This window comes from Python bivittatus, unplaced genomic scaffold (assembly GCF_059951505.1).
Source record: "Python bivittatus isolate LINGU-HERP-01145 unplaced genomic scaffold, Pbiv_v1 ctg000080_np1212, whole genome shotgun sequence".
Classification (NCBI taxonomy): Eukaryota; Metazoa; Chordata; class Lepidosauria; order Squamata; family Pythonidae; genus Python; species Python bivittatus.
Genome location: NW_028277035.1, coordinates 11,130,149 through 11,148,965, shown reverse-complemented (window position 1 = coordinate 11,148,965; position 18,817 = coordinate 11,130,149). Strand labels below are relative to the sequence as shown.

The 18,817-nt window shown below is 41.1% G+C and overlaps 1 protein-coding gene across 1 annotated transcript in view; it reads right to left on the bottom strand.

Moving 5' to 3' along the window:
* Positions 1–7,763: 7,763 nt before the first annotated feature.
* The window catches only part of SHISA6 (shisa family member 6), a 326,449-nt gene continuing 315,395 nt past the window's right edge, over positions 7,764–18,817 (bottom strand). The window contains exons 6-7 of the mRNA XM_088134747.1: positions 11,550–11,702; positions 7,764–8,654 (exon numbers count right to left, since the gene is read on the bottom strand). Of these exons, the coding sequence (XP_087990873.1) occupies positions 8,101–8,654; positions 11,550–11,702 (707 nt within the window). The 3' untranslated portion in view covers positions 7,764–8,100. The remainder of the gene's footprint in view (positions 8,655–11,549; positions 11,703–18,817) is intronic.

The window sequence follows — 18,817 nt, the reverse complement described above, 5'->3', positions numbered from 1 at the left end:
GACTGGATGATTCAAGATACACATTTAGCTGCAGAGCAAGCTAGTCAATTTGTGACCTTGCCATCATTCTAAAAAAATTGCCCCAAAGTATTCTAGCTGCCCCCAAGGGATCCTTTATGTCGCCTTCATTGATCTGAAAGTGGCTTTTGATTCGATTGCTCATGAGTGCCCATGGCAGAAATTAGCTGCCTCCTTTATTGATTGCCAGCTTCTGTGGCTAATTATAATGCTTCATGAGGACACTTTCATGTAAGTTAAATGTGATATCAATGGTGCCTTGATGGCATTATTCCTTGTGCCAAAGGGAATTAAGCAAGGGTGCATCCTGAACCCCCCTTCATTTAATTTTGATGTCAATAGAAATGTACAGGCTTTCTCCAAATATGAATTTCATCCTCCCTCACCAAACGATAGATTAATTTCCATTGCCCTTAAGCTGATGACACTTTTTATGAGAAACTTCTGCATAAATTACAGATTTTAAATTTAGATATTTTTGAAATAAAGCGCTTGCAATGTTTGGGTTATAAGCTACAATATGATGTTATTTTGTTGACAATACTGATGGTGTGTTTTGAGAAGGTAGTTGTGCAAAGGGGGAGGTGGACATGGTAGAGCTAATTATTGGGGGGTTGGGCATAGGGAGAAGCAGAAGAGATTAACTCACTGAAGTAGCTAAAATGTTCATGAAAAGTAGCTAAAAGTAGTTCATGAAATATTGTTATATAATGACATGGCTGAGAGATTGTGAAATAGAGGTAGAGAAAATGGTAAAAATCTCTCTCCCAAGATCCCTCAGTCTCCTTCGAGGTGCTGAGCCTGGGGCAGTAATGGTCTGATGGTCTGATCCTTGAATCCAATATTCCTCCCCTTCAAGTCTTTTATACCAGCAAAACCCAGAAGGTCTTTAGCATCCCCATTTCTGGCACTGAGGCTGTGGTTCTGTCCATATCCACAAATTTGGAGTTTTGTTTTGGCTTGGAGTTTTGCAGCTTTCTGAATCTTGACGAGGAAGGTCCACCCACCTCAGGCAAGTAACAATCTGCCTGGAATTGCCCCACCTAGCCTACAGTTTGAGTTTTGTGTCAGTTGGACAGAACTATTTCACTTACTGCTCTTCTTTTTAGGTGTTTTATCATATTATTAAATGACACAATTAGGATGCTTTCAGTTAGATCCAAGCACACATACGCATACAAAAGTTAAGTTCACAAAACATACTAAGCCATAATGTGAGTTGTTTGATTTTTGGGTACAGATATTGTGCAATCAAACCATTGTGATTTATAAACCATGGTTTATGACAGTGGTGTAAAAAGGCAGCCTCTGGGCTACATCCCTGACAGAAAGTTTGCTATAACCTCCTAAACCCTCCAGATGTCTGGGTGGATGTGGCTTAAGAGGCAAAGTGGATGCCTTACGCCTCGCCAACGTGGGTGAGTTTCTCTTTTTTAGTATTCTAAGAGAAAGTTGACGCTCAAGGTACATGATTTGACTATTAAAGTCCCCCAATGCACCCCAAAGTGCAAAAAAGGGGCCTTTACCCCCCTTTTCAGTGACTTCCCTCCCACTTTCTCTTCTGATTTTTAAGGCTGCAGTGTTTTGTCTCAACAGAGGGATTCGTAACACTGAAAAAAAGTCTCACTGTTTCTACTATGGGGGAAAATGCAGCTTATTTGGGTGGGATCTCCCTTTTATAATGTCCCCCCCCCAAATAATAAATAAAAACTGATGAACAATAGAAGAAAAAATACAACTAAGAAAAAAATGGTGCTGTGCACTTTTGGATTATGGCTTTCAAATCACCAGAAGTTGCATTATGGTTTATGCTAGGAATACAATGTGACTCAAACCAACTGTGGTTTATTCAATAAACCACTGTTAAAATCATTGTTTTCCGCAATGTGTGAAATTAGCCATGCATATTCATCCTTGCTTGCAAAGTGGCAGAGGCAGACACGGAAAAAAATAGTCTCTGGAGTTTCTCCAAAGGATATAGGTAGAAAGAGAGAGAGGTGGCTTTTTTCCTGCTGAAACTGCTTTATTTCTGAATCCATAAATATTTGTTACTGACAAAAGTGGAAAAAATCCTTAATACTCTAAATTTTTACTAAACTGGTAATAGTTTTGTTTACAGTACCTACAGAATGTGCTTTTACAGGTAAGTATAACAACAAGGATAATACAGAGAAAAACAGTCAAATACTACTGCCTTGAAGCTTAATGCAGACCCAAGAGTCTGTGCAAAGATACAGATACAAATGTACTTTCTCATCAGAACTACTGGAGAATAAACATGGATTCCATAAACTGGGCTAAAGCACAAAGAGGGTTGGACAGTCAATCTTCCCCTCAGGAAACAGGCTCCCCAAATAAAGCTGGTTATAATGATGAGTTGGCTTCCTCAGAGGAGAGAAATTCTTGCTGTGAGAATTCCCCCCCAGCAAGTGAAATGGAGGCTTAAAGAAGCAGCTGCAAAGCGTGCAATTAGTGCCACGGGAAGGTGAAGGTCCGTACCCGTGGCCAGAGCTTCCACAGATTATGAAAGGTCACAAAAGAGACACCACATGGCATTGCTTTGCTAACTAATGAGATAATGGATCTTTTAGCCCCCCCCCCCATTTACATAAACATTACAAGAACAGACTAGATCGGCCTCCCTTCCTTCCCACAGGCTTTCAGCAGATGAAATACATGCTTGAAATGGACTCCACCTGCTGCCGCCTCTTCAGCTCAGAAAGAATGCTAAATCAGCTTGTTAATTAGCACTAAACATACAACACACAGGTGGCTATTATTTGAAAACCATTTCACTCCAAACTTATTGCTAAGAATTTTCTGGGCAAGCAAACCATTTGACATTTTCTGGAGTTTTCAGCATTATGAAACATTAATGCAGGAAAGTGATATGCTTTCAAACAGCTTTCAGGGGCAGCTTGATGTGCGTCATTCCCTTGCTAAGGTATCTCAGGCTGGCTGATCAATCCAAAAAATGTCTAACAGAGAGAGGATCTCTGACTACACATTTGTTGATGACTCACATTGAAAAATATACTCCCCTTACCCTCACCAAGTCAGCAATAGCCTAGAAGGTGGCTGTTCAAAATCCACAACCTCTGGAACATCAGGAATTCCACACTTCTCTGTGCACCAAAGATTGTAATGTACATAATTTCACTTCTCTCGGAGGGAATCAGATGCACCAAATGGGCTCTTTCCTTTGCTCAGCTCACTTCAGCCTCAGATTCACACTTTGATTTAACATTTGTAGAGAAATGAGAAACTGATGTGGGTGAATGGGCACCTTTGTCACAAAGGCCAACAAATGATACCTCAGCTCTGATTCCTGGAGTGAATTCATTTACTTTTCGATGTCCTTCCAAACACATCTCAAAATCACTTGGCTGTCCTGGGACTATGCTAAAGTGAGTGTTTTATATTGGTGGCTAGATCGGTAGTTCTGCAGGCTGTTCTTGGCACATACCTGGAAGCACTGGTAAGAAAAAGCATTCACAGTGGATCCTGAGAAAGAAGGAAAAGGAATAATCTCTTACCCTTTCACCTTGATGCTCTCTTGAAACCCTGTGCGCTTTAAGAAACTCAAAAATATATGTCCGTATTCATCCTCTTCAGTGAAATACAGAGACAAGATACAGGAAACAGCACCTTCTGTAGGCATGTGAAATGTATAAGCCGCATAAGAAGAACCTCTGCTTCAAGGATTGACTCCTATCCATTTAATCATATTGTTTCTCATGTGAGCTTGAGTTCCCCTTCCTGGTTTCCTCCTAATAAATAAATACCCAAAGAGAGCAAGCAGAATCTAATGATGCCAGGGCTTAGCAAGATCCCTTTGAAGCTGTAGGGTAAGGATACAGAACTTACTGAAACTGGATTATGACTTGTGTTGCCCCCAATTCTCCTATGACATCTGGAGAGCCCTAGATTCCCCACCCTGGCTATAACCACAACTGCAATGTCCAAGACTTCAGATGGGCAAGATTTCTCTTCTTTTCTACTGTACACTTTAGGATACACTAAACAAGCCTGTGCAAAACAAGGGCTGAGGTAGGGAGGTGAGGCGTAAATAAGGAACAGTGTATTCTCAACCAAGGAGTTGGTGATTGGTAGCAGAACTAAGTTCTTGCACCCATAATCCACTTCTGGGGTTTCCCCAAGCTTTCTTTTTCAGCAGCTTTTTAGCTGTTGCTATCATTGGGAAAGGGGGAGTCAGCAACACTTGCACATCCCCTGTAAAATAGCCAGTGATCTACGAGCTAATCATGATTCTGCTCACCCTGCTATAAACATAGGAAGAATCAATGTTCTTTGTGCATTTTCTGGTGCCATTGACATAGTGTAAACCTTCTGGAAATTGTTAAGGAAAGGTGGGTAAATAAATAAAAAAACAACCCCACACCTTTAAAACACAAATGCAACAAACAATTTTCATACAAGGACTTTTCCCAGAGGCCTTGGGAATTGGTATGCTTGTTGCTGCCAAACCTGAGTCAAGCACACCAAGCAAGCAAGGTGGATTGGCTGATTGTTGGGGGGGCGGGGGGCGGGCATTAAGTAACCCAACTGAGCTGTCTTTGATGTTTGCCTTGCAGCTTCTTGCTTGGGCAAGCTGCTTTTTCAACTAAAATGGATTTGCCTTTTTCAGTCATTTAACTCACTGGGGGGCAAATTTTTAAAAACATCCATCTCTTTCTAGGACTGCATCCCACTTTCTTGTTCCCTCCTGCCATCAAAATTATCTGTGAATTTTTAAAGCATCCCTCAAGTTGTTTGTGAAACTTATTTAATAGGGAGGAGGTCTGTGAAACTCCCTGCAACAAGCAATTCCATTTAATTCCTAGCTTACTGTTCTTTTCATCAAGTCCTTTGGCTCAATTTGGCTAGCTAATAATTCTGCTATTTAATCTGCAGTGCTTTTCAATCATATCACATTGTTTTAGGTTTTTTTCAACTGCCTTTTCAGCTCTATAGTGGAAAGGTAGGTTATCATTTCTCTTGTAAATTCTTAAAAACTGCTTTATGTTGACAAGTTGAAGAAGAATTGGTATTAGCAAAAGCTGCCTACTAACACTCCTTGGGAGATTGTTGTATTAGGTCTGCATGTCTCAAGTAATATAGAGGATCAATCATTACATTCCAATAGTCTGATGAGCCAATCAAATCTCAGTCTCAAGCTGAGATAGTTTCAAATGGAAGTCCCTATTAAGAAGCTAAAACAATCAGAACTGCTCACTTCACCTACCTATCCATAGCATGAAGGAGCAACCCACAGACCATACATCCTCCCTCGGTGCTTTGGTATAGCCTGACTTGGCAAAGAGCCTCTGAATATGGGGGAATCTCATATTAACTGGTAAGGTTAAGTGCATGAAAAATGAATGGATAGTTTGAAATTAATCCAGATGGATTTGCTTTTTTGCTGGTGTTTTGTTTTGGCCAGGCTTTGTCCATGTTCTCCTTTGCATTTCCATTTTGTTTTCCTGTCGACCTTGAAAAGCACCACTCAAGGTTATTTGTGATCCTTGGTTCAAGAAAAGAGTGTTCAGTCCAGCTATGACCTTAACAAATGTTCTCAATACATCAAACTAGTTTTTAAATCAAATTCCAGGCAGAAGTGACTTCAGCAATACCCTAACACTTAGGGTACCACTACGACTCTATTATAGTGTCCTCAGAGAGCTTAGGTGCTGGTGATTCATATAGAACATGTTGGTTGCTGAAAGAACAAGGTCTACTTGGTCTTGTTGAAGGGTGTTGAAAGACCAAGACAACTGCTACAGAAAACCACCCCTGCTGGAAAAGATGATCTGAAATCCTCACAACATTATAATGACTGAGTGGATCTCTCGCCCATTGCTTCAACAAGTCAAAGCCCAGAGGATCTCTCCTCGGATATCTGGTTAATCCATGTAACCAATACTCTCACAGTTTATGTAAAGGAAGATTGAAGCAAAATACCTATATACCTGGCTTTTCATGTCAGATAACACAGAACTCTTATGCTTCTGGGAAACAGTGCTATTGTGTAGATCACAGACACTGTATTATCCATATTGTAGGGAGCCAGAGACGTTTGGAGACAGCTACACTGAGGGTAGAAAAGAGTACAAATTCCAGAGCACTCAGAGAATTGTTGCCGCCTTACTGTGGCTTTCCTTATGTGCATTACAGTTAATGATAAGTCCTCCAAAACTCATGTCTGTCACTTGAAGGCAGAGAGCCAACTATGATAGCCACTACCATTTTCCCCTCTTAGCCCAGTTTCTGTTAAGCAAAGCACAGTGTTTCGTATGGCTCCAGTCTGCGGTCTTCAAACATCATATGCCAGCAAAAACAATCCTTTGGCTACTTCTTGCTGGTGCTGTAAACAAAGTCATATTACTAAAAAAAGGGACAAGTATCACTATTTACATGTTTGTTTCTTTGAAAAACACAGAGAACCTGAAGAAAAATTGGATGAAGAATCTCTGTCCAGAGAAAGCCATGTATATCAGCAACCTTTGATCAACGTACCTGTTTGGACTGTGAAGCTCTGTGGAATCCCACCTGATGCAAGATGACCAGGTGCTGCTGTGAAACCTGGCAACACTCTTGTAATATGAGGAAGCAAGAACATAATGGCACAAAGCAACATTTTAGAGATTCACACAGGCCCCCCAGCTCTTTTAGTTACTGGGCCAGAAACCAGGGCCAGGCAGGAACATTTGGGGTTGGGTCTCTATGCACATGCTCATTAGAATATCTCTTCCAACTGTACAAAATCCAACAAATGCTGGATCTATAAACATTTATTTGAAAGACTTTACAGACACCCAGTGTCTAACTACCACGGTATAATGGCTGTACAATATGCCAGATTGGTACTTGAGAGGCTTGAGCATCTCACTTGATGGATGGGATTAAGACAAAGAAAAAACTGGCAGTTCAAAGATATCATTGGGCTATACGGAAGTGAAAGGGGGGAAAAAAGCTTTAGGATGACTATTCTTTCTAAGAAAATCTGTAAAACAAGGAACTTCCAAGAACAGTTGGATAAAATTTGTAGTCTGGCAAAAAACCAAGGCAAAATGGAGTTGTCATGAAACGTCCATAGAACGATAGTTGGGCTATACCCACTCCATACATCTTACTGGGCCTTTCTCAGAAGCAACAATGTCCTGGACATAAAAATGATGTGCTGCCCTTTGAAAATGGGTGATTTGATGCCCTTGTTATAGAGAGAGACAATAATATATTTAGATATATTAACCTATTGGAGATTTATATGTAGGAGTATAAATGAAAAGGGGGATGGTGGCAAACACTCTTAGCATAATTGTGCTTAAAACTAAATCCTTCTCACCCTTTCTTGCATCCAGGACTCTTTCTCTCTAGGCACTGGAGTAGTTTCTGCTATTTGTTTATTTACTGTACTTGCTGCAATCATGATACTCCTGGGATTATATATAGTTGACAGTGATATGCAAAACTAAGTGGTTTCTTACCCATAGCAACCACTTGTCTTGAATTCTGTTAGACTAGTTCAGATTGTTTGCCACTGCAATTTCTCTCCAAATCAGGAAAAAACTATGCTTACATGGAAATGCACTATCTTCTAACAGGTGGGGACTACAGCTGGAACAGAACTCAGCCAAGACACCTGTTGGACACTCTGCAAGATGCAGCACCTAGCAAGCATTGCGATATAATAGATTTTCATTGTGCCAGAGTGAAACTAATGCTGTCATATTATGCTAATTTTGTGAGATTGTTTGTCATAATGGTTGTAAAAGTAATAGCCTGACTTGGTAAACACGAAACAATTGGTGTTAGTGAGCCCATGAAAGAAGCCATCATTAGCATGGCTTTCTTTGACAGAAACTGAGCATATCAGAAAACTTTATGTATATAAGCTCTCCTTATTCAGGTTTTCTTCTTCCTTTTTTGTCAATAACATGAAAACGAATGTTCGAAACAATACCGACAGGACTGCTGGAAGAGTCTGTCTTAGAGGTTAACTTGGCCATAAGGCCGCTGCAGTATATGGCACTGAACCATCTGGTCCACATGGATTATCTACAAGGAGCACAGTGTCTCTGATCAAACAGTCACCTCTGTCTTGCTGGCTGTGCGGTAATGGTGATGATGTCCTGGGATATAGTGCAGCTGCTCCACTGTGTTATGTCGCCGGGAGGCAAATGCTTGGCGTTTGGCCGAGGTTTGGTTCATACTCAAGGTGTTGTACAAGTTATTTGAGGCACTGGGATGGGAGTGCATCTTAGTCATCCGGTAGCGATCCAAGACAGGTGTTGAAACAAAGACGTCTGAGTGGGACAAAGCTCGTGACATGGACTGCTCTCCAAATCCTGAGTGTTCCGGAGAGAGCAGAGGGTCTTGGGAATGGAGGCGCTCAGTAGACAACAGCTGTTCATCTGAGAGGATCTGCTCATAAGACATGCTGAACTCCTCAGGCATGACCCTCTCTGGGGACAACACTCGGTCCTGGGACATGGCCCGCATTACGCGGCGTGGCCGCTCCCTTTGGTTGACCTGTTTCTGGGATAACTGGATGACGTTGAGAGGGAGAGTCCCCCTTGCTGCTAAGTCTGGAAGGTGCCTCTTGCGTGAGTAATAGTCCTCTGCTTCCTTGTCAGCTAGATGGAGAAGAGAAATTGAAAAGACAAAATCAAGGGCTGGAAATAGAGGTGAAAGGCAAACAAGAGATACTCTACCTTTTTCAGAATAATCAATATATGAGATAGGTAGTAAAGGCAGCATGCAAAAGCACCACCATAGTGGCAGTGTCTACTTGAGGAATACACCCTTTCCTATGAACTGATGTCCAATCAGTATGGGACTATGCTGCACTTGATACTCAGTGCACACCAGACAGGCCAGATCTTGCTAACTTTGCACTCTCGAGATGTGTTGAGATTGCAACTCTAACTCCCAGAACTGTGAGGTAACGGGGTGGATTGGATTGTGAAGCTAAGGTGTCTCTGAAGAAATCGTAACTGAAGCAAAGCATCCTTTTAAAACTTTGCATAGTTATAATAAAAACATAGATCTCAAGATTACAAACTGGAAAACAGCAACTCTTTTGGTTAATTGCGTTGTATCTTGTTTTTCTGCTACTCTATTGTTGTGAGCCCCAGAGTTGGTTAGAGTTGGGTGGCATCCAATGTGAATGAATGAATGAATGAATGAATGAATGAATGATCAGACTGAAGCAGGCATAAGTTCTAAAGCCTGGAGCTGGCAGATGCTTTCCTTCTTACCTTCTACCCACCAGACTCCTTGCACCGCTCTGGCCAACCCATGAATAAAATTCTATTAAAAAGGACCCAAGCATGACATTTTCAGTCTAAGATTGTTGGAACATCCTCTCAGCTTTCCCATTTGCGTTGCTGATTGTTGAGTTTTTTTACAAGACAGTTGCAAATTTAACAGAAGGATATTTGCATTTGGTATGTCTGGCAAGTCATTCTGACAGTTAAGCAAGCAAGCAAATGCCCACATTCTCTGTCAGTATTATTTGACTTTATGCCCAGAGGAAATACCATCAACCAAACCAGATGCCAACTCTAATACTTATATCCTTGCTTCTCCTGCAGTGCGACCTTTTTTAATGTATGCTTTTCTTCATTAATATTGATTTGCATAATTTTAGTTTCATGTTAGAACACCTTTCTAAATATAGCTTTTCTCTATCTTTCCAATATTATGTATCAGATGTTTTGGGGGTTTAATCTTTACCTTTAGAAATCAGATTTCTATTTTTTTTCTTACAGCAAGAGAAACAAAGAATTAGAAAATAGAGGCAGTATTAGAATTAATTGTAATTAATTGTCCAAGTAGAAACAGCTTCTGATCTTCTTTTTTGGCTGTATCCTGACTTTCTCTGTTGTAATGTTCCCCACTGAAGTAAAACTGGGCCATAAAAGTTCTATAGGAAAACACAGGGGAGCTTGGTCTGTTGGATCATCAACAAGGGCCTTTAACACATGTTGGGTAGAGATAGCCAGCAGTTGGAAGAACGTCTCCATTTCAGTTTGGCAAAAGCACTGGTGAAGTCTTTCCATTATTAAAACTCAGGCAAAGACATTCCCAGCCCCTACAAACTCTCTTCCATCCTCTGAGGAATGCTTGTGAAATTGCCAATACTGCTTAAAGGGCAGGTGTCCTAGATGTTGTTACCAAACCAGATCCATGGTAATTTGAATGTCCTCTTTGAGCAACACAGGCAACTCTTCTCATTTTCTACTGTTGAATGTCCCGGAAACAGACTAAATTTTGAGATATTGCTCCAATCCCTAACTCCAGTGTCAGGATTGTCATATCTTGCTGCAGCTGATTACTTCAGCAAGGCCTATTACCATTTATAATATCCTGCCTAGCACCAGTCATTATGCGCAAGGATATCCTCTTTCAGCCCAGGAAGAGAAAGAACAAGTGAAGGGAGAATTTGGTTGGATTTCATTTAATTTGCTAAATTTTTCAAGAACAGTATAAAAGTGGCCCAGAAACATTTCAGAAAATAGGAGGAAATGGCCTAGAGAGTACATGAGGACTGAGACGGTAGATAAACTAAACAAACTAGAACAGGGATTCCTTCTCAATTGAACAACTCTTCTCTCCCTCTCCATCCCCGCAGCTCCTTTTTATATCCAAAAGAAGCTAAGCCATTTTCTATCACACTAAGCCTGCAAAACTAGCCCAGCAAAACTGTAAAGGTAATTTCTTTTTCTCTGTCTCCCTCCCTGGTTCTTTCCCTGCTTTCTTATCAAGGAGGCAGCCTCTTTCTGTATTCCCAAGATAAGCTGTGCCCTGCAACATGATCAAGAACCTAACCGTCTTAGGACCTGTGTATGTGTGTGAATGCTACATCTTAAATCTTCCGCCTTTTGTGCTCTAACAGGAAGCTTTGAACATTTCTTCTTCTTTCCTGTAGTGAGGAGCTTTAATGCTACATCTTATTTTCTGCTGAACTCTGTGAATGGTCCGTTAAAGTGAATCACTTCTTGAAATCTCCTGCTTCTTCGCCTTTTTTGAACTCTTTCTTCATTTTTGTCATTGAACTGAAGATTCTCACAGATATCATAGATTATCAGCCCCTTTTTATTGTTTTGTATTAGCCTCAGATATTTTTTGTGATACAGTTTCCATTGACGATCAACGGGCTATTATATTATTGCTCTGTACATCATTGATCTCAAGTATTCGTTTAATAAATTGTATTTTTGGTTATTAACAATAGTTTCATTTTTGGCCTTCTGGAATGCATAAACCTACTTAATAACCTGTAGTGTTAAGATCCTACTGAATGGGTGCAGTGTGGTTTAATGAGTATGAAAAACAGGCCATTGAGGCAAGTTGTCATGGCCCTGGCGTGATAGAGGGGATTATTATTATTTTTTTTGTTACAGGAAGAAAGAATGAAACACTGTCACAGCACCAAGATGCTTATAGGTATCATAGTCCCCCCCACCCCCCTCCTCTCTCAGAAAAATGATCCACATCAAGTAACAATTTAATGAAATGAAACCTACTTAATCTCTTCAGGGAAGAATATTTACTTGGATTAGTCTTAATTGCAGACTCATACGATGGAGGGAGGTGCGAGAGGTTCTGGAAAGATCTGGAGAAGGACAAATCATAGGGCTCTGTAGCAGAGGTGAGGATACTGTTCATCCGTGGTTTTTCTGCAACAAAAGGAGAAAAAAAAGGGAGCTACAAGAATAGCAGTGCCCTTGGATTCAGAGATTCAGTTGCACGCATTCACTTGTCTAATTTTGCATTATGAAGTCATTCAAGCTGATGCTACCCAAGCTGCAAATAAGGCTCTCTTGGGCTTTGTTTCTTCAGTCCATTGCAACAGTTAGCGAAGGCAGAGTAACGTTGACTCATAGCCCATAGAACCCTTTTGCCATCTGCCAAGCGAGTGCTAAGACACTCCTGTTACAAGGCAACACAGGTAAATGAAGGAGCTACTGACTTTTCATTTTTGTTTGAGAGATGAGCGTGAACAAGCCCACCTGGCATCCCGCTATGCCCTTTGCAGCACCATGAGTATACTTTGCTATCTCTACAAAATGCACGATCCTAATGACTAGGAGGGTAATTAGACCCCCTCCGACCCTTAAGAATCCCCACAACACTGTCCACATTGTTTCTGATCATGTCTGTCTCACACTGGGACATGAACCCAATTTCGAAATCTTTTTCAAAATATTCTGCAAGCATACAATAATGCTTAATAATGAAAGGTTTTCAGCCCAATTAAGGCCAACCCCTTTCTTTCATAAATTTTATGCAATTAAGGACCCAGTTTGCAATTTTGTATCCCAGCTAGCTGAAGGTCATATTTAAGGTCTTGTTCCAACTCTCTCTCACCCTAAGGCAGCTCCTCCCAGCTGGGTATCCTCCAGTTCCACTGGACTTTGGGGCCATTCTAGAGGAGAATTAGAAGAGTTGTTTTCCGTTCCAAACATATGGCAAGGACTTGGAAAGGAAAGATTCCCCTAGTGAATCAGTATTGGTGGTGTCAGATGAACTTACCCTCATCCCAGAAGAAACTTTCTGCTTCGTCTCTTCTCCGGCTGCGTTTTCACACACTGCATTATTCTAACTTTTGGGAATTAGGAGCAATCAAACCTGCCTCCCTAATTTAAATGCTTAGACAAATAGTTCTTCATTACTCATTCTAGAGGATGTATTTTTTAAAATATTATCGCTTTTAATTATGGAGATAATGACAATGATAATATCTAAAGAGAGCCTTTAGGTGTTTTCAATGCAAACCCAATGTAATTTTCTATTAACATGCACTGTAATTTGTCATCTCACAGTCAGGAGTTATTTTTAAAGTAGAGAAAATACAGGAAGTATAGAGCTTAGCATGGTCCATTGGTGAGAATCACTGCCAGATATGAGAATTTCAATGGCTTACAGTAGAATCCTGTATATGCCTATAGAATAATAAGACCTATTGTTTACAAAGAAGCTTAGAACTAAGTAAATCTGATAGGATGGCAGCTTTTGTAACCTAGATAGTTGAAAGAAAGATTTAAGGTCTTGTTCCAATTTTCTCTCATCCTACGGCAGCTCTTCCCAACTGGGTTCTCTGCAGTTCCATTGGACTTTAATTCTAGCTGGGAATTAGGAGAATAGTTTTCCACCCCAAACACTATATATGTTGGTTAATAGCTTTTTGTTAACCTACTCTGTTGAAAAAGCAGCCTTAGTCCTTTGCAACAATATTGCCACTTCTTTTGTACCTATGGGAAGACAGTTCACTGCATGGGCTAGCTGGGCACAATGTGAATATCCCGTACAGTAAACACAGAAGCTCTTGGCATTTGTTCATCATGTGATTATATTTTTCCTAATACAAACAGCAACAATTACCAATGTTATCATTCCTTTAGCAATATTTGGAAAGGCTGTAGCTCACTGGCAGAGCACTTATCGTATAGGTAAATTAGGTGGGGGTTCGGTCCCAAGGAACCTCCAAGTAATGGACTGTGGTGGTAGGAAAGTTTTCCTACCTTTAGACCCTGGAGAACAACTGCAGGGTTTGTTTGATACTGAATTCACCTTCCTTTGCTGCATATCAGATCATATGATTGAAGGCTAAATTTTAAATCAACTTTCAGCAGTCCAAACCAAAGGAGAAAGTCAATCTGACAAGTCACAACAGTTCTATTACACCCAACTGTTCAGGTATTAAAATATGTAGAGATAAAAATATTAAAAATAGCAGCAGTGACTCTGATGACCAAGTCCTCAGAAGATGGTGAAACAACAAGGATATGGAGGGTGAGATCAGCCTTGCATCTAATGTACCCTGGCCAGATTCCCCATTTGAAGAGCTGGGATTCATCAGCTGAGGCCAGAAATCACAACAAAAGTGAAGCTCTTTAGGACACAGAAATGTATTCCTAAGATCTGCTCATCTGTGACTATCTGAGGACTAATCTAGCCAACTTAATTGGCAGAAGAAGAACTGTGTTAAATGGATCTGGATCTCTTCTGGACTGTGTCAAAGCTATTCCATAATCACTTCATTACATGTGCAATTCATGTAAAGACATTTTAACAACACTAGAATTGGTTGGCCGTAAAACAAGCATCTCATAGTCTTGGGAGGCCAAATTCTTCTGTTCTTGGACTCTGCTTTATGTATCACAATCATGGATGTTCTGACTCCATGCATAGACATTTATGGATGGTAGAATCACACCATCAAAGCCCAAAAGTCAGTAGTAAGGCATCTCATATCAGGGAGTATGTTGTTACACAGTATAATATGCAGTGTAGGTACTGCCAGTTATCTAGTTGGGATTCACCCTATCAAGAATTAGAAATTATGCTGGTCATTTGTCATTTTTTCCTCCCAATCTAAACAATGTGAAAAAAAGCACCCATGGATAGAATGCACATAGTTGGACACTGCATGCAATTTTTGTGGCATTTGGAGTATTGCCATTTGGAGTATTTTGGTGAGATATCAGTTCAGTCCTTTGGTTGAACTTAATAAAAAATCTATTGTATAGATGTCCTGAACAAAGAAAACAATTGAGAGACTGAATGACAAATGATACTGTATATACTGGATATTCCCTTATACTGCAAATGTATATGCAATTCTTTATGATTAGTGGGAGGATGTTTCTTCTGTAGCTAAACTTCATACACATCTAATGGAAGATTCAAATTGCTTTCCTATAAATTGTATATAATTATACTGGGATATAATATTGAGCTCACTGTTATCTCATGTGGGTCTTTACATGCTGCTGCATAGAACTTACACTGTGTGTAATGCTTAGGTGCCTATCTGATAGTAAGATGGAATTGTCTAAGCAACCTGCAAGATTTGATAAAAAAAATGGGAAATTAGCGTACTGCACATATCTGCATATGTATGTATTCAGACTTGAGCCCTGGTTAAATTTTAGAAGACCCATGTATTATGAAACACAGCAGGTAATTGATTTCATTTTTCCTGCTCCTAATTTGTACTTGGCCTTGATTAATGGATATTGGGGTTCTAGTAAACCAATACCCAGTGAATCCCAGGAGCCCAAACTTGTTCTTTCTGCTAAAATAGCCTCATGTTAATTCAAGATCCTTCACTGAAGGAAGCAGTCAGATTTGTTCCTGTTCCTATTTGAAGTGGAGCCTAAATAGGCTTGCCACCTACTGCTAACAGTCTACAAAGCCTTGCTAATCTCTTTGGGTCACAATTCCTGCTTCTATCTATCTATCATCACCCTGTATTCATTATAATACTGCCTAAAGTAACTGTTTTGTTTCCCTGCTGCATGGCCAAACTGGCTGGTTCCCAATGATCAGTTTTGCTTCCCAAACACTTCAACCCACATCTAATAGACTGGTTCCATGACTAAACAAGCCCTTCCATTTACCAGGCAACAGGAAGCATCGATTCAACATAACACTGTAAACAGAAACTTCATCAGCACAGGAATGATACCTCTCCTGCAGGGCTCCAGAAAGAAATGACATTGCACCTCACAAAGATAAGTGATTTGTATTGGGATTATTGATAGTTTGAAACAGCAGTGTCTTTCCAGCATATGTAAGTCAATACTGTAGTTTAAAGCTGGGTAAGGGAGGTGAAAAGAGAATCCTGCTAAAATTGTGGATTCCAATTATGAAGTGAGAAGAGTTGGGGACAGCCCTCAGATTGATCACAATGAAGGAACACCTTGCTATTTGATCAGGGGAGCATCAAGGCATGATATTTTTAATCATGAACAAGCTGTTGCAGATAGGGAGGGCTGTGTCTGCAGATCTCAGGCCCAGGTCCTTAGTAGCTCCCCTTAGAGGCCTTAATCAGCAGGGCTGGACTGGAAAAGTCCTGAGACCCAGAAAACCCAAGGCCAGTTAATGTGGACAGTATTGGGCTGGGGGGTCTGCCTAAGTGGGCACCTTCCTATGTGACTAGAGAAACAGTAATTCTACCCCCAATATCATGCTTTCCGGTGTCACCGGCAGGCATATTCTGCTCTGCTTCATCAATCAGTGAGTAATTGAGCGATGCATATGCAAGTCCAAACTTGTCCCAAAGAAACCTAGAGCACAGTAACAGAAATGTGCAAGCATATTTCGGTTGGCAGACCTGTAATAAAAGAGGCCTGCCAAAACAGGTCTCATGTGTGCTCCTTTGAACAGGCAAGAGCTACCACAGAAGCGAAGCTGAAGATTGTTAAGGCACCAATGATTGTGACATTAAATGACATGCTTTCTTTTCAGACACTGGCTAGCAAAGCTCATCATGCCATTGGCACAAAGTACGCAGAATTAAGTACCCCGCATTTATTAAACAGCCTCGATGATGAAATTGGAGTGTTTTTTCACTATCCGGCTTGCTACGCTGTTAAGTAGGAATGAAAATGGAGCGAGGCTGCAAATAAAAAGTCACCTTGAAACCGATTGCCTAGTATTTAGCAGCACCAGAGAACAACTTGAAATGGCTCAAGGAATTACCTCATGCATAATATAGTTGGGAAACAAGGTCAGTGTCTTGATAAGTTTCTTTCAGAAGGGACAATGCTTGCATTTGATTATGAAGCAACGGGGGAAATGGTAGACTCTAGACTCAACAGTCTTACTGAATGGTTTTAATGTACATGCAGTATCCCCCCCCCGCTCTTTCTCAGCTAGAAAGAGACCAGTCTTTCTCACACACTGATCTCTCTCTCATACACACAAATGGATGCCAGAATTATAACTGACAGAGTCTCACTAGTATTGCTTTAGCATGCGGTGTAAGGAAATGCAACACTTCTAAGTTCGAAAATAAATTTTTAAAGTTACATAACTTTCTATTATGGTGCAGTGTACAAGAGCTAATGCAATACAAAAAAAAGAGCAACCCTCACCAAAACATTTGCTGTCCTGTGAGAAAGTACTTACTGTACCTGTCTTTACATTCTTAAACAAACAAACAAAAAATGACTTTTTTCTTTTGGAACAGAAGAATGGTTCTCTGGCTCTAAATATCAGATAAGAGCTGACTCTCCTTTGTTTGGACTTCCCTCTATTTAAGCTATCCTGATCTTTTCAGGCAGCATTTTAGCAACTTAGGACTTTTGGGATAGTTGTGGCTGACATGCTCATCTGTGTAAGATCACCTATATATCACCTTCCTAGGCAAACATCATTCACCAAGACCTCTGTCAGGGAAGGAATGCTGCTATGGTCAGCAAAATATCAAAATTTCCACTTCTTCAGGATACCACACACATATCTCTTCTTTTAAGTCAGTTCAGCCCTCAGTTATAGCCACTTTGGGCCTGCATTTCTCACCTGTTTGCCCAAACTTATCAGATGATAGCATGACTGCTGCACAAAGTTTGCACAGAAGGCCATCTCTCAAGAATTTGAGCTATAAAGCTCTACTAGAGGTTGATCTAAACTACTCAGTTCAGTTCTAACTACAGAATATTATCCTGCCACCTTCTCAGTTCCAATGTCTTCCTTCCACAATATAAGCTAAGCATCTTCTGACTGCCTAGAGTGGCTTCACAAATTATCTGGCAAACCCAATGGCTTGGTGGACACTGATGTTTCTGGCAGTGAGCACATGAAGTATGGCACGTGTATTTGTGTGTGTGTGTGTGTGTGTATGTATGTACTGTGTGCGTGTGTATATGCCATACTTCATATGTGTATGTGTGTGGGTGTGTATATTCAATTGTATCTGATTCAAGTGTGCGTATATTCAATTGTGTCCGATGGAGACTGCCTGGCCAAGTCCCTGCAGTTTTCATGGCAAGGTTTTTCAGAAGTGGTTTGCCACTGCCTCCTTCCTAGGGCTGAGAGAGAGCGACTGGCCCAAGGCCACCCAGCTGGCTTCGTGCCTAAGGCGGGACCAGAACTCCCAATCTTCCGGTTTCTAGCGTGATGCTTTTATCCACTACACCAAACTGGCTCTCCAGTTTGGCTAATATACTCGCATTTTATTTTTAAATTTTTGTCTACACATCTGGGATTCCAGATTAGGCACAGGAAGTATGCATTTCAGGATTAGGACTACTCAGCATGGGGCTCAGTACCCACCTTCGTTACGTGGCAAACCGGGAGCTTAATTCTGAACACTGAAGAAAAGCGCACTGAGCCCCGGGGGTCCCGGCCGCTACCAATCGGCAAGCTCCAGCAATGGCTGGATTAATAATATTGATTGCAACACCCACAGTGCCACTTAGAAGCAACGGAAATTTGTCCAACTTTCTTCCAAAATGCAGCACATGACTTCTCCTGGCTGGAGCAAAATGAATTGTGCCTGTGTCGGTGGCTTCGCTCCCTTCTGATATAAGCAGGGCATGAGCGCGATTGATATTTCAGCTGCCAGGCACAGGGGTTTGGCTGGAAAGAGCTTGCAATGGAGACAGTCCATTGGTGAGCAGATTTCCCTGAAGGCGTGAGTGGGAATGGGAGCACTTCGTTTAAAATCTCCATTTGGCACAGCAGTGGTGTGTGTGTGGCTCTCCCGCGAAAACCCTCTGGGCCTGAAACCCAGCATGAACAAATGCTGTCTTTGGCACTGGGTGCAGCCCTGCTCCTGGCTGCTGTAATTCGGCTCCTTGTAATCCTCGACCCCTCTCAGCACGCTACTTCATATTCCAGCCACGTCCTCTTCTACTACGCCTTCCTGAACCACAGGCAAGGAACACGTCCAAGATGCCAGCACGCGTTTCGTGGGAATGGAATGAAATCAAATCAAATCGAACAGGAGCTATTTGGAGGCATTCGTCTACACGATTTCTGCTAGCCATGCCTTTTCAGAAGT